The following is a 17,270-nucleotide window of genomic DNA, read 5'->3' as shown; positions in this document are numbered from 1 at the left end:
GGCTACCAAGTTAGAAAAAAGATTTCCAGCCTGTTATGAGGCCTAAATTCAAAATGAACTTTGGAACCTGAATTCATTTTAAGAAAAAAAAAAAAGGAAATTCAGAAAGGATCAGGAATATGGCTAAAAGTGAAAAGATTAACCAGATTAAGTGATGGCAAGGATAGGGAGTAACTGGAACCCTGTTCTACTGGTGGAAGTAAATTGGTTCGACCATTTTATAAAAATGTTTTGCTACACCTGCTAACTCTAAACAAACATATATCTTCATGCTATGATTCAGCAGCTCCACTTGAAGGTCAAAAGAAGAACGTTTATGTACGCCAAAAACATGTACAAGAATGTTCACAGCAGCTTGGTAACGCTAGAAAGAACCCAAATATCTATCACCAGTAGAATGGGTAATTTATGGTATTTTCATATAATAGAATTCTACATAGCAATTAGAATGAATGAATTACTGAATCTCAAAGACATAATATTGAGTGAAAGAAGTTAAACACAGTATACAATGTATGATTTCAATTATATGAAGGTCAAAATACACAAATGCAATCCAAGGTGACAAAGGTCAAAACAGTGGTTTCAGAGGGGAGATTAAATCGCTAGTAGGAGGAATGAGAGAGGCTTCTAACGTGCAACAAATATTCTCTATCTGGATCTGGGTGGTGGTGGTTCCAAGGGTATAAATTTAATATTTACATATAATTGACTCTTGAATAATGGGGGTGGGGAGGTTAGGGTACCAGCCCTTCCACACAGTCAAAAATCTAGGTATAGCTTTTGACTCTCCAAAAACTTACTAATAGCCTACTATTGACCAGAAACCTTACTGATAACATAAACCACTGATTAACAAATCTTTTGTACATTGTGTGCATTATATATACATTTCCCACAATAAACTAGAGAAAAGAAAATGTTATTAAGAAATCCAAAATATATTTACTATTCATTAAGTGAAAGTGGATCATCTTCCTCACTGTCTTCATGTTGAACAAACTGAAGAGAAGGAGGAAGGGGAGGGGTTGGTCTTGCTATCTCAGGGCTGGCGGAGACAGTAGAAAATTTGCTTGTGCCCAGGAGTTCAAGGCCACAGTAAACTAAGAGTGTGTCACTGCACTTCAGCCTGAGTGACAGAGCAAGACCATCCCTTAAAAAAACAAAACACACACACACACACACACACACACACACACACAATAGAGCTTGCTGCATCGATTAACTTCCTTTCATGAAAAGTTTTGCTGTAACATATGATGCTGTTTGATAGTATTTTACCCACACTAGAATTTCTTTTACAGTTGGAGTCAATTCTCTCAAACCCTGCCACTGTTTTATCAATTAAGTTTATGTCACATTCTAAATCCTTTTTTTGTCATTTCAACCATGTTTATGCATAGCGTCTTCATCAGCAATAGATTACATCTCAAGAAACCATTTTGTTTGCTCTTCCATCCAAGTTTTATGAGACTGCAGCAATTCAGTCACGTCTTCAGGCTCCTCTTCTAATTCTTTTGCTATTTCTACCAGATCTGCAGTTACTTCCTCCACTAAAGTCCTGAACTCCTCAAAGTCATCCATGAAGGTTGAAATCAGCTTCTTCCAAACTCCTATTAATGTTGATATCTTGACCTCCTCCCATGAATGAGTGTTCTTCATGGCATCTTAGAATGGTGAGTCCTTTCCAGATGGTTTTCAATGTACTTTGCCAAAATCCATCAGAAGAATCACTACATATGGCAGCTACAGCCTTATGAAATGTATTTCTTGAATAACAAGACTTGAAATTTGAAATTACTCCATGATCCATGGGCTGCAGAACTGATACTGTGTTAGCAGGTGGGAAGATAATATCAATCTCCCTGTATATATTGATATCTAAATATATATTTAGATATGAGATAAATATATAAAATTATATACAAAATACTCTATAAAATATGTAAATGAATACAAAATTTTAAAAAATATAATTTGTGACACCAATAACAAAAAAACGTTTGGGGGTGGAGGGAAGTAAAAGAGTATTTGTATGTGACTGAAGTTAGATTGTTACCAGCTTAAAATAGATTCATATAACTATAAGATGTCTTACGGAAACCATAGATAATACATTTTTTTAAAACTAGAAAAGAGCTGGGTGCAGTGGTGCACACCTGTCATCCCAGCTACTCAGGAGGCTGAGGCAGAAGGATCACTTGAACCAGGGAATTCAAGACCAGCCTGGGCCGCTTAGTGAGAGCCTGTCTCTTAAAAAAAGAAAAAGAAAAAGAAAAAAAAGGAATCAAAGCATATCACTACAAGCACACATGCACAGACAGACAGACAGACACACACACACACACACACACACACACAGAGGAAGTAAAAGAGGAAGTGTAGGGGGATCTACAAGACAGAAAACATATAAGAAAATGTTGACAGTAAGTCCTTTCCTATCAGTAATTGCTTTAAATTTAAATGGATTAAACTTCCCAACCAAAAGACATAAAGTAGGTGAATGGATATAAAAACAAGACCCAATTATATGCTGATTACAATAGACTCACTTTAGATTTATGGACATGCAAAGTCTGAAAATGAAAAGATACAAAAAGATACCCCAATGTATAGCTGGGGAATTCATGTGGAGGTCAGAGTGGAAGCAGGTGTGAGAGGGTCCAGCAGAAGGAAATATAGCTGCCAAAGGGTTTTAGTCCATCACCAAGTTTGACCTGGCCTTAGCCATAGCAGAAAGTGTGGTGAACTCTGCCTCATATAATGTGGATGCTGGGTACAGAGCTATCATCTTTGACCGATCCCATGGAGCACACAACACTGGTAGAGACAGGGACTCACTTTCTCATCCCCTGGGTACGGAAACCAATGATCTTTGACTTTCACTCTTGACCACACAACATGCCAATCATCACTGGTAGCAAAAATTTACAGAATGTCAGTGTAACTGCACATCCTCTTCCAGCCTGTCTCTAGCCAGCTTCCTCACATCTTCATCAGTATCAGAGAGGACTATGATGAGCATGTGCTGCCACCTATCATCACAGAAATCCTCAAGTCAGTGGTGACTTGCTCTGATGCTGGAGAACAAATCACCCCAAGAGAGCTGGTCTCCACACAGGTGAGTGATGGACTTACGGAGTGAGCAGCCACCTTTGGGTTTATCCTGGATAACGTGTCCTTGATGCATCTTACCTTCAGGAGGAGTCACAGAAGTGGTGGAAGCCAAACACATGGCTCAGCAGGAAGCAGACAGGGCCAGAATTGTGGTGGAAAAGGCTGAGCAGCAGGAACGGGAGGTCATCATCTCTGCCAAGGGTGACTCCAAGGCAGCTTAGCTGATTGCCAACTCATTGGCCACTGTGGGTGACAGCCTGATTGAACTGTGCAAGATGGAAGTCACAGAGGACATTGAGTACCAGCTCTCACACTCTCAGGACATCATTTACCTGCTGCCAGGGCAGTCAATACTCCTCCGGGTGCCCCGGTGAGGGTCTACCCTGCCTGCACCTCTTTGGCCAACTAGGCCAGAGCCTCAATGATTCTTACCACCACCTTCTTTCTGCCTCTACCCCAGAAATCACTGTGAAATTTCATGATTGGCTTAAAGTGAAGTAAATAAAAGTAAAATCACTTCAAAAAGAAAAAAAAAAAAGATACTCCATGGGAATGGTAATAAAAAGAAAGTAGGGGGTGCCATATTTATATCAAACGAAATAGAGTTTAAGTAAAAAACTGTCACAGGAGATAAAGAAAGACATTATATAATGATAAAATGGTCAATTCACCAGGAAGATATCCACAAATATATATGCATCCAATACTGAAGTACCCAAATATATGAAGCAAACACTGACAAAACTGAAGGGAAAAACAGACACCAACATACTTATAGTGGGAGATTTCAACACCCCATTTTCAATAATGAATAGAAATATCCAGACCAGATGATCAATATGGAAACTGAGGACTTGAACAATGCTATCAACCAAACAGATCTAACAGACATATACTGAACATCCATTCTATCACAGCAGAATACACACTCTTCTCAAGTGCAGAGAATATTCTATGATATAGCACATATTACTCCATAAAAAAGTCTTAAACTTAAGATGACTGAAATCATATTAAGTGTCCTTCGCAACCAAAATAAAATGAAGCAAAAACTAAACAATAACAGAAGGAAAACTGGAAAAGTCACAGATACAGTCATGCTCCTCATAACAATGTTTCCATCAACAATGACCACATATATTATACCAAGGTGGTCCTGAGCTGAATAACTCCTATCATCTAGTGACATCTTAGCCACTGTAACATTGTAGCACAATACATTATTCATAAATTTTTGGTGATGCTGGTATAAACAAACCTACTGCACTGCCAGTAATATAAAAGTATAGCACATAGAATCGTATATAGTACATAATACTTGATAATGATAATACATATGTTACTGGTTTATGTATTCACTATACTGTACTTTTTATTGTTATTTTAAAGTATACACTTTCTTTTTGTTTTTTTTAAGTTAACGGTAAAACAGGCTCAGGCTAGTCCTTCAGGAAGTATTCTAAAGGTATCATTACCCATAGCAGATGACACCTCTATGTCTGTTACTGCCTCTGAAAACCTTCCAGTGGGACAAGATGTGGAAGTGGGAAACAGTGATATTGATGATCCTGACCCTGTGTAGGCCTAGGTAATGTGTGTGTTCATGTCTTAGTTTTTAACAGAAAAGTTTTAAAAGTTAAAAAATAATAATTAAAAAATTTCAAAACAAAAAAGCTTACAGAAAAAGGATATAAAGAAAAAAACATTTGTACAACTGTACAATGTGTGTTTTCAGCAAGGTGTTATAAAAATGTCAAAAAATTTTTTATTTTTATTTTTTAAAGTAGAGACAAGGTCTCGTTACCCAGGCTGGTCTCAAATTCCTGGGCTCCAGCAATCCTCCCACCTAGGCCTCCCAATGTGCTGGGATTACTGGCATGAGCTACTGTGCCCATCCTCAAAAAGTTTTAAAAGTTTTAAAATTTATAAAGTAGAAAAGTTACAGTAAGCTAAGGTTAATTCGTTATTAAAGAAATATATTTTTTAATAAATTTAGTGTAGCCTAGGAGTACAGTGCTTATAAAGTCTGCATCAATGTACAGTAATGTCCTAAGTCTTCAAATTCACTCACTGCTCACTCATTGAGAGCAACTTCCAGTACTGCACACTCCATTCATAGTAAGCATCCCATTAAGGTGTTACTTTTTATACCATATTTTAATATACAGAAATAATAGGAAAAAAAATCAACAATACTGAGTGTTTTTTTAAAGATCAACCAAGTTCATCAACCTTTATCTAGAGTAAGAAAAAAAACAGAAAAATTAAATTAAAAATAATTATAACAGACTACTATGAAAAATCATATGCCAACAAATTAGATAACATAGAAGAAATGGATAAATTCCTAGAAACATGCAACCTACCAAGACTGAATCGTGAAGAAACAGAAAATCTGAACAGACATACTACTAGTCTGTTATAGAGAGTGAATCAGTAATCAAAAACCTCCCAACAAAGAAACATGCAGATGGTAACATTAGGGTATGTTACCGAACATTTAAAGAATTACTGCCAAGCCTTCTCACACTCTTCCGAAAAACTGAAGGAGGGAATACTTCCTAACTTCTTTCACGAGGCCAGCATTACATCAATACCAAAGCCAAAGAAGCTATCAGACGAAAAGAAAACTACAGTCCAATATCCCTGATAAATACAGATGCAAAGATCCTCAACAAAATATTAGCGAAACTAAATTCAACAGCACATTGAAAGTGAAACTAAATTCAACAGCACATTAAAAGGATTACACACCATGGCAAAGTGAGATTTATCCCTGGGATGAAAGGATTATTTAACATAAAAAAATCGGCCAGGCGCGGTGGTTCACGCCTGTAATCCCAGCACTCTGGGAGGCTGAGGTGGGCGGATCACTTGAGATCAGGAGTTTGAGAACAGCCTGGCCAACATGAAGAAACCCCATCTCTACTAAAAATACAAAAATTAGCCAGGCATGGTGGCTGTGTGCCTGTAATCACAGCTACTGAGGGGGCCGAGGCATGAGAATCACTTGAACCTAGGAGGCGGAGGTTGCAGTAAGCCAAGATCACACCACTGCACTCCAGCCTGGGTGACAGAGTGAGACTCCATCTCAAAAACAACAACAACATATGAAAATCAATCAATGTGATACACCACATTAAAAGCAAGAAGGATAAATGTCACACAATCATCTCAATAAACAAAAAGCTTTTGACAGAAGTCAACATATTTTCATAATACTGAACAAACTAGAAATAAAAGGAAATAACCTCTACATAATAAATGCCATATATGAAAGTCCCACAGCTAACATCATATTCAAGGGTTAAGAACTAAAAGGTTTTCTTCTAACATCAGGAACAAGCTAGGATTCCTTCTCACCACTTCTATTCAACGTAGTACTGGAAAGCCTAGATAGAACAATTAAGCAAGAAATACAAAAGACATCCAAATTGGAAAGGAAGAAATACAACTATCTTTGTTTACAGACAACATGATATTATATGTAGAAAACACTAAGGATTCTACCAAAGAAAAAAAAAACTTAGAACTAATAAATAATACAAAATTCATCAATCTTTTATAAGATGCAAAATCAACACATAAAAATCAGCTGCATTTCTATATACTAACACTGAACAATCTGAAAAGAAAATTAAGAAAACAGTCCCATTTACAATAGCTTCAAAAAGAATAAAATGCTTATGAATAAACTTATCCAGAGACAAAAGACTTGTCCACTAAAAACTACAAAACATTGCTGAAAGAAATTAAAGACGACACTGGAAAAGCTTCCCATGGTCATGGACTGAAAAATTTAACATTGTTAAAATGTCCATACTATCCAAAGTGATCTGCAGATTCAATGAAATCTCTATCAAAAGGCCAATGGTATTTTTTGCAGAAATAAGGAAATAATCCTAAATATCATAAGTAACCACAAGGAACTCCAAACACAATTGTGAGAAAGAAGAACAAAGCTGGAGGCCTCCTACTTCCTAACTCCAAAACATATTACAAAGCTAGAGTAATTAGATCAGTTTGTTAGTGGCATAAAGACAGACACACCAACTAATGGAACAAAACTGAAATCCCAAAAATAAACCCACACGTATACAGTCAAATGATCTTTGACTAGAGTGCCAAGACCCCACAATGTGGAAAGGATAGTTTCTTCAAAAAATGGTACTGGGAAAACTGGATATCCACATGCAAAAGAACTTGGAACCTCATAACCTCATAACATACACAAACATCATCTCATGGTATTGTGTGAATTAAAGAAATAAACATAAGACTTGAAACTATACGAGCAAAGACCTTGCTACTGTCCTCCAGCCTGGGTGACAGAGCAAGACCCTATCTCAAAAAAAAAAAAAAAAAAAAAAAAAAAAGCCTTGAAACTATAAAACTTGTAGAAGAAAGCAGAGAGGAAATGCTTTATAACACTGATCTTGGCAATGGTTTTTTGGAAATGACTCCAAAAGCAGAGGCAATGAAAGAAAAAATAGACAAGTGGGACTTTATCAAATTAAAAAGCTTCTGCACAGAAAAGTAAACAACAGAGTAAAAAGGCAACCTACAGAATGAGAGGAAACATGTGTGAACCATATATCTAATAAGGGGTTAAAATACAAAATACAGAAAAACTTCTATAACTCAACAATAAAATATCAAATAACCCATTTAAAAAAATGGACAAAGGACTTGAATAGACATTTCTCCAAAAAAGACATACAAATGGCCAACAGGTATATGAAAAGATACTCAACATCACTAATCAGACAAATATAAATCAAACCCACAATGAGCTACCACTTCACATCTTTTAGGATGGCTACTATACAAAAAAAAAGGAAAGAAAAAAAAGGGAAAGAAAAGAGAAAAGAAAAACAGAAAATAATAAGTGTTAACAAAGTTGGGGTTGGAATGTAAAATGGTGTAGCTGCTATAGGAAACAGTATGGAAGTTCCTCAAAAAATTATAAATTAAACTACCATCTAATCCAGCAATCCCACTTTTGAACATACTGCCAACAGAATTGAAAACAGGATTTCTATGAAATATCCACACTCCCATGGCTGGGCACAGTGACTCATGCCTATAATCCCAACACTTTGGGAGTCTGAGGCAGGAGGATCACTTGAGCCCAACAGTTCAAGACCAGCCTGGGCAAGAAAGTGAGACTCCTTCTCTACAAAGAAAAAAAAAAAATTAGCCAGTCATGGTGGCACACGCCTATAGTCCTGCTACTCAGGAGGCCAAGGCAGGGGGACTGCTTGAGCCCAGAGTTTGAGGCTACAGTGAGCCGCGATCACGCCACTGCACTCCAGCCTGGGTGACAGTGTGAGACCCTGTCTCAAAAAAAAAAAAAAAAAAAAAAATCATATTCTCATGTTCATTGCAGCGTTATTCACAATAGCCAAAAGGTATAAACAACCTAAATGTCCATTTATGATGTTAATGACTAAAAAAAATGTGATATATACACACAATGGAATATTATTCAGTTTTTAAAAAGAAGAAAATCCTGCTATATGCTACAACATATATAAGCATTGAGGACATTATGCTAAGTGAAATAAGCCATCACAGCGGGCAAATACTGCATTATTCCACTTCTATGAGGTATTTATAGTCAAACTTACAGAAACAGAAGATAGAATGGCAGTTGCCAGGAGTTTGAGGGAGGGGAAAATGGAAAGTTGCTATCCAATGGGTACAGAGTTTCAGTTATGTAAGATGAAAAAGTGCATAAACAATCTTGTGCTGTACACTTAGAAATATATTGACAGGCTAAATCTCGTATTATGTGTTTTTTACCAAAATTTTTTTAAATAAAAAACAATCTACAGGAGAATATTTGGGGGCATGCAAATGGGTACAGGGTGAAGGGGTTTATCTAGAAGAATAATCTACATAGAAGAAGAAACAAGTACAAAGGCCCAGACCTATTTGGTAAACTGAAATAAGTCCATTATGGCATACGCATAGTGAACTAGGAGAGTGGTGATAGATGAAACTAGAAATGCAGGTAGGGGCTTGATCAAACAGGGACTTATAGGCCATGTTAAAGATTTGAATTATATCCTAAAATCAATGGAAAGCTTTTGAATGGCTTTAAGAAAAGGAATAACATAATCTGAGTAGTGTTTGGGAATGAACTGTTAAGAGTTTAACAGCCTTGCTTTCCAAGACTCGATTAATGAAATAAAATTCTAGAAGGATCTCCCCTAAAAGGAAAAAAGGGAAATTTTCAGAAACATCTAGAATTCAGATTTAAGGTAAACCACATTAAGAGAAAATTAATATGTGGTTCTACAATGAAAATGGATCAGATAATCTGAATCAAATATAAGTTCAACATAGTTAAACTATAGTAACTTGGTAAAGTCTGTCCAGAAATGGCAGGCATATACTTTCACCTCCTTTTGAAAAACAGCATTTTTTCAACTGGCAGAGAGAAAAGTGATGGAAACATGTCTCATGTCTGATTTCTCATTAAACATAGTATGATGGTTTGAATGTATCCCCACCCAAATTCAGGTATTGTCTATGTGGTAGTATTAAGACGCAGGTCCTTTAAAAGGTGATTAGGCAATGAGAGCTTTGTTAATGGGATTAGGTGCCCTTATAAAAAGAGTTTGATGAAGGGAGTCTGTCCCTTTTGCCCTTCTGGTTTCTGTCATGTGAGGACACAATGTTCCCCACTTAGGTGGATACAGCATCAACGTGCCATATTGTAAACAGTGAGCAGCCCTCACCAGACACCAAACCTTCTAAGCCTTGATCTTAGACTTCTTAGCCTCCAGAAATGTGAGAAAATAAATTTCTGTTCCTTATAAATTACCCAGTCTCAGGTATTGTTATAGCAGCACAAAAAGGATCAAGATATATCCTATGAAAAATGAGTAAGTCTCAGTTGTAAAGTGTGATATGCAATGTACTTGATTAGGGTATTTTTTTAAAGCTCTTAGATGTTTGATTTGCATCAGCCCTAAAACAGCATTGTATACCATTCTACTTGCATGGAACAAAAAAAATTATTCTCAAACTTACCTCAATCTCAACACAGTATTTAAAAATAAAGCATAATAATCAGTATTGGAAAGCTACCAGTTTCAACTTGCTTTTTTTCCCTTCTTGCACTGGTAGTCAACTAGAAATAAAAAAAATATAACCTGAATGTTTACCTAATTATTTATTTGTGAAGGCTTTATGGCAGGAAAAACCTTACCAACAGTACAGCTGTCTTCAAGTACCACATCAACATTTCTGTCTCTGTATTCAACCCTGAAGTCCAGCATCCGAGGTTGCCTTTCTACAATCTGCCTGGATGGCATTACAGGTCGAAACGCTGAAGAAGAAGAGGAAGTAGGAGCTGAAGCTGGATGACTTGCTGGATTAAATGCAGGTCCTGGTATGGTCTCACCTCCATATTCACTAAAATGTTGACATAAAAGAAGGATTATTGTCAACTAAATCATTACAGAATACTACTAGGGACCCTCTCCATACTTGGCTTGTGTTGTTCTTCCTATCAAGTAAGTTTACCTACATGTGTGTCAAGGCCAAACTTGAGTTCTACTTCCTACATAAAATCTTTCCCATTGACTGAAGGCCACATTACTCTCCTTCCCATCCTTGCCTTTCTATGTTTATTAGCAGTATCATATCATTTAGCGTTTAATCAGATTTTTACCTTGTGTTGTTATAATATTGGTAAAACATCATTTTTAACTCGGTAAATTAAGAACAGTGTCTTCTTCACTCACTCTCATTTACTCACTGGATCATTATTTGACTCATTAACTCTGCTTTCCACGGATTATTTTGAAACTTTACAGTCCTTAAACCTCAATTCTCCCCAATTCTCCCTATCTCGCATCTCAGTGTTAAAAGGTATCTTTTTCCATTTTGCCAAGAAAACAAAAGCCATCAAGAGAAATTTCCCTTATCTTCTTAACATCAAATCCACAAACAAGCCCACATACGCACTCTCTCTTTCTCAGTTCCTATAAAATAGAGGGGATATCATTTTTTTAATCTGTTCAAAATCTAAAACAATTTTTTTTGTTTGTTTGTTTGAGATGGGGTCTCTCTCTGTTATCCAGGCTGGACAGCAGTGGCACAATCTTGGCTCATTGCAGCCTCAAACTCCTGGACTCCAGCAATCAATCCACCCCAGCCTCCGAAGTAGCTGGGACTACACATGCATGCCACCAAGCCCCAGCTCATTTTTGTATTTTTTTGTAGAAACGGAGTCTTGTTTATGTTGCCCGGGCTAGTCTTCAACTCGTGGCCTCAAGTGATCCTCTCACTTCTGACTCCCAAAGTGCTGGGATTACAGGCATGAGCCACTGTACCCAGGCTAAAATAATCTCCTCATTAGCTCTACACTAGGTATTATCCCTTTTATATCCAGTATCTTTGACATCTCTTTCTCTTCTGGATTCTTTTGAGTAACACTTAAAAATGTTCAAATCTCTCCCTTCTTAAAAAGTAAAAATGAAATCCTGGCTCTACCCACTTAATAGCTGTCCCATTTGTAAAATGGGAACAATAATTATATTTGCACAACATCTGGTACTTAGTAAGATCCCGGACCCCCAACTCAGTAGGTCCACAGCTTAGTTCATTAGTATTTCCTCAAGTCTGACCCTCCTCCGTTACTCCTAGTATCAACTCAATCCAGAAACCTGTGGTGTTATCCTTGATCCCTTCTTCTCTTTCATCCCACATACCTAATCAGTCCTTTAAATTATATCTCCTAAGTATGTTTTGTATAAATCATCCACCTTTACCCTCTGATGCTGCCACTCTAGTCCAAGCCACAATTACCTCCTGTATGAACTAATGCAATTGCCTCCTAACTAATCCCTTTATATGTACTCCTGCAACACTGAATTCCATTCCATCATGCCCCTAGAGTGAAATTAAAGACACAAATGTCTTCATATCATTCTCTTTCTCAACCCTTCAATTATTCTCCTTCACTCTTCAGATACATACTTAAAGTGGCATATGAGGCCCTGTATGATCTGAATCCTACCTAGCTTTCCATCTTCTTGTGCTACACTATCTCCAGCCCTCTATGCTAACAGGCGCATGGTCTTTCATTTCTTCTCTCACCTTAATCATTCCCATTTCACAGAGGAACACAAGCTATTCCCTCTAAGAATATCCTTTCCTCCATTACCCATCCACTTCTATCTTTCTTCTAACAAATTATACTCAATCTTTCATATCTCAGATTGAATGTTTTTCAACTCAGGGCACTAGGTCTAATTCCACACTACTAACTATAAAGTTAGTAGTATGATTAATGATTTGACATCTATGTCTCCACTGGAATATAAGTACCACAAGAATAAAGCTCTTATTTGTATGTTTTATTTTTTGTTTGTTTTTTTGAGACACTGTTGCCTGGGCTGGAGTGCAGTGGGATGATCTTGGCTCACTGCAGCCTCCACCTCCTGGGTTCAAGTGATTCTCCTGCCTCAGTCTCCTGAGTAGCTGGGACTACAGGTGTGCGCCACCACGCCTGGCTAATTTTTGTATTTTTAGTAGACACGGGCTTTCACTATATTGGCCAGGCTGGACTCGAACTCCTGACCTCATGATCCGCCTGCCTCGGCCTCCCAAAGTGCAGGGATTACAGGCGTGAGCCACCGCACCCGGCTTTATTTGTGTTTTTAATGGCTGTATCCTCTGCCCTGAGCTTAAGATTTTATACATAGGAGGCACTCAAATATTTGCCAAACTAACGAGTAGAGGAATAATTATTTTAAAATTTGACTTTTCTCTGACTTAATTTATCTTATGTATTGCCACTTCTTTTTTTTTTAACTCTCTGAGAGAAGGTGGTGGGGAGAGAGAGAACCATAGGAGTGTTTCAGTTGTAACATCAGTATTGTATGTATCTTCCACGACCACTAGAACTCAAGACCAGCTCTAAAACATCTTTCTTCTCAACCTGAATTTAAGAACAATGTTCAATTGTTCATACAATTAAGCAGAAAAATATTTATATTTATATTTGTTTTATATTTAATTTCCTTCATACTATTGCCTTGAACAGTGTTCATCAAACTATAGATTACATAGTCGACTTGGTGAGTTGTGATCAGTCTTTTAAAGATTAGAATAGAAATTATCAGTATGTGTCACTTAACAGGACCAACTATTGTTCCATAAAACTTTTTATTCTGTTACATAGATGTATATGTGTGTTTGGGACTCCAAGTATTTCTCATTGTAAATCATACTCCAAAAAGTTCAAAAACAGTTAGTTTTTCAATCAACAGAGCTCAGATACTCCAGTAATCACTGATCCAAGACAAAAATCTACCCTTTCTCCTAGTTGTTAAATTCAAAGAAAGTAATCTTGTACAAAAAAACATGGGAACCAAGAAAATGTCCAAAGGCAGGAAAGAATGCCACAGCTGAAATCCAAAGTGAGCTCTTAAATATCTATGAACAGAATCTGTGCGATGACATTTCACATCTAAAGCTTGTCATAACTTCTCAGAACTGAAGAAAAACCTAAGAAAAAGCTAGTCACTGACTTACTGTTTTTTGACTTCAAATCCACCTTTCTATATAGTCTACTCTGTGATGCTGGGGCCAGTATTCTGCAAAACTGTATTTTCTTCTGCTAGATGGTTTCCTGTTAGATTCTACCAAGAGGAGACACTATCTAGAGATTAGTAGTTAAAGAGGGGAGGAGATTAGTAGAGATTAGTAAAGAGGGGAGGAGAGACTTCTTTTTTCCTGCTTGCATTCATTTCCATCAGTATCACCCTGTAGGTCTTCTGCTCTTTTCAGCATTCTTATAACCAGCTTCTTGATATTCCCTTAGACATGAGCAGCAGCTGGACAGTGTACATTCACAGAGGTCTGATCCCCAGCTTCATGAGTCTCCTCTGCGCTTCATGATTCTGTTAACCCCTCTGTTCCCTAAACCTAACAGTGGTAGCTTCCTCTGGCATTTATCATATCCATGTTACCACTTTTTGCTCTTTCAATCTTCTATACCTATGTAACCAATCCTACCTTAAATTTCCTCTGCTGAAATATCTAGCATGTTTCATTTTCCTGATTGGATCCTGATACAGTGAAGAGTTCCCAGGAAACATACTTTCAAGGACAAGATTCAAGAATTGGCTTGATTATGTGCCCTTGACCTTCAATTCACTGCTAGCTCCTTGTCAATAATAAATGGGATACTAGTGATCCATTCCATGCATTGGCATAATGATTATTGCATTATCACCCATAGCTAATTACGATGATACGCCTATTGAAACAAGTGTCTAAGACAACCATATGACTGTCTGACTTGACTATTTTGATGGTAATAATGACACCAAGGACTCGAGGATGGCTGCTTCTGACTCGGAGACTTAAAAAAGAAAATGATACAGAGTTTGTAAGTTTTTAACTTTCAGCTCAGGTCATGACAAGATAGCTACAACATTTTAAAAATAGCCTTTTTAAAAGTTTCTTACTTGTTGTAACCATAGGTACAACTCTGCCAAGAATTGGGTCCAAAATTTAATTTTGCAGATTGTAGAATTATGGTGAAAGTTGAATAAACATACTTTCTAAGTTTCCTTTGTTTTGGAAGGAGTGAGGCCCTAAGATATGGAATGAGGATACCTGGGTGAACAGCTCCTTCTCCCATGACTGAGAAGGCTAGCCTCCACTTCTGTGAAAGCTCTTAGCTTAAACTCTTAATAGTTTACTATTGGCTAAATGAAAACTCTCAAAAGAGTCCACATTTCATGAGGATGAGATGCCTGAACCTTCCTAGCATAATGCAGAAGAAATATAGTTGCTTAAAGAAACAGGAATGCTGAAGTAGATTTACCATGTATAACCTGAATATATACATACCATCCTATACATCATCCATGAGGTCCTGGAGGATACTGCATTAAAGCATTTTAAAATACATTAGTAAGGGAATCTGTATTTGAAAAACTCTGTGGTGACTGTTTTCTGTGAGTTGGGAATGACATGGGGAGATGACACGATTGAGAAAGACTCCTGAACAAGCTAATCAGATTCCAGAATGGCAGAGGTCAAATGGCAAAATTTGACAGAGAAAAGGTAAGAACAATCATGTTAATGCACAGCATGGACAGAAAGTGGCAATCAGAAGGTTGTGACGTACAAGACCTGCAGAGACCTTTAGAAGTACTTAACTGAGCATGGGTTTTTTTGTTTGTTTTTGTTTGTTTTTTTTTTTTTATGGCGGAGTCTCGAACTGAGCATGGTATTTTTAAGGAACAAAATTAAAGGTCAGTCTACTAAAATACTACTTGATCTATAAACAGTAGAAACCCCAGACTTGGTAGCCTAAATCCTGACTTCAGTGACCACTATGGAGAACCACAGTCACTTCCGGTTTCCAAACACAAGTTGGTTCACAGACATAAAGCCCCTGGATTAAATGAGGCATGGTCCTCTAAAACACAACAGTGCCACAAGTACTTATTGTAAATTTTCCTCTAAGATTTCCATTAAGACACTTCAGCTGTTTACTAGAGTATCTGTGTGCCAATAAAAAGAAAATATCCAGATTTTTAGGAGATTACTAGATGCTAACTCTAAAATGATGCTAATTACTGGGGAATTTACAAAAGTGAAAAATTAGAATTGGAAGTGAAGTTTTGGCCCAAATCAACTCACAGTAAATTTGATCAGTCAGTCAGTCTATCCTGCAGTTATTTCCCTAGGTCCTGGAGGTATAATAGAAAAAAACACACTCAGTAACTGGTAGATATTCCATATTGCTTTCCTGATCCATGGAGTTAGGACTGTAATGTAAGAAGGGACCACTGGAAACAAATGATCTTGCATACGTGTTTTATTTTCTATACTAATTTGTAAGCACTGGGACGTGCATTTTGCTTTCACACAGCAGGGTAGACTAATACCTTCATTGTCTTCCTAAAGATTACATCAACTCTCCCGCTCTTCGTCATAATACTACACTGATGACAACATAGATTGGTCCTGAATTGCATAAGCAGCAAGTATAGGTTAAGTCTCCCTAATCCATAAGTCTGAAATCTGAAATGTTCCAAGATCTGAAACTTTTTGAGCACTGACATTAACACTCAAAGGAAATGTTTACTGGAACATTTTGGATATCAGATTTTTGGATTAGGAATGCTCAACCAACCAGTACGTATAATGCAAATATTCTCAAATCTGAAAAAAACTGAAATGTGAAATACTTCTGGTCCTATGCACTTCAAATAAGGAAAACTAAACCTATACTTTGATACTTTGGTACGACGCATGCATGTTAGGGATTAGCAGACACACACCACAAAAATACAAGGGCTGCCACCTTGGTAAAGTTTCTAGAATGCAGTGGTTGAAAGCACATGAGGGTGAAAGCTGTATTTGTATTTCCCAACAATAAATAAGAAATAACTAAGTTAACTGAGGAAAAAAAAAATTGGACTGGGAAGAGAAAAAATGATTATGTAAAATATGCTGGCACCAGCCAAAATTACACTGCTGTAGTACTACAACCACAATCAATGATAACCCTGAAAGACAGCAGTGAAAGAAAAGCCCCCCACTGGGGAGAACTTAATGTTGTACTACGTTCACCACTTCATCTGGAAGGAGAGATAGCCTGAGGTATAAATCTACATTGAATCATAGGCAATAGATGGTGGGTTGGCCAGCTGTTCAGGTCCTGAAAAGAATAAAATTGGAAAACTGGGTGACAAGAAAGTCTAGAGAAGAGATATGAAAACAGATCCTTTAGAATGCACACAGAATATAAACATATTTGGTTTTGTTTGTTTGTTTGGAGACAGAGTTTCACTCTTGTTGCCCAGGCTGGAGTGAAATGGCGCAATCTTGCCTCACTGCAACCTCTGCCTCCCGGGTTCAAGCGATTCTCCTGCCTCAGCCTCCCAAGTAGCTGGGATTACAGGTGCCCACCACCTCACCCAGCTAATTTTTTTTTTTTTTTTTTTTTGTATTTTGAGTAGAGACAGGGTTTCACTATGTTGGCCAGGCTGGTCTTGAACTCCTGACCTCAGGCGATCCACCCGCCTTGGCCTCCCAAAGTGCTGGGATTACAGGCGTGAGCCACCGTACCTGGCTAAATATATTTGTTTCTTAAGTGAATATTCTCTAAA

General features: G+C 37.4%; 1 protein-coding gene and 1 pseudogene across 3 annotated transcripts in view; one reads left to right on the top strand and one right to left on the bottom strand.

Moving 5' to 3' along the window:
* Window positions 1-17,270, bottom strand: part of FAF1 (Fas associated factor 1) — a 523,666-nt gene that overhangs the window by 336,209 nt on the left and 170,187 nt on the right. For all 3 annotated transcript variants that reach the window (XM_034964946.3, XM_034964954.3, XM_055093088.2), the window contains exon 4: window positions 10,337-10,542. In XM_034964946.3, the coding sequence (XP_034820837.1) occupies window positions 10,337-10,542 (206 nt within the window). The remainder of the gene's footprint in view (window positions 1-10,336; window positions 10,543-17,270) is intronic.
* LOC106634834 (prohibitin 1-like) lies at window positions 275-9,076 on the top strand (annotated as a pseudogene).

Source organism: Pan paniscus, chromosome 1, assembly GCF_029289425.2.
Source record: "Pan paniscus chromosome 1, NHGRI_mPanPan1-v2.0_pri, whole genome shotgun sequence".
NCBI lineage: Eukaryota > Metazoa > Chordata > Mammalia > Primates > Hominidae > Pan > Pan paniscus.
This window is presented reverse-complemented; position numbering and strand designations above follow the sequence as displayed.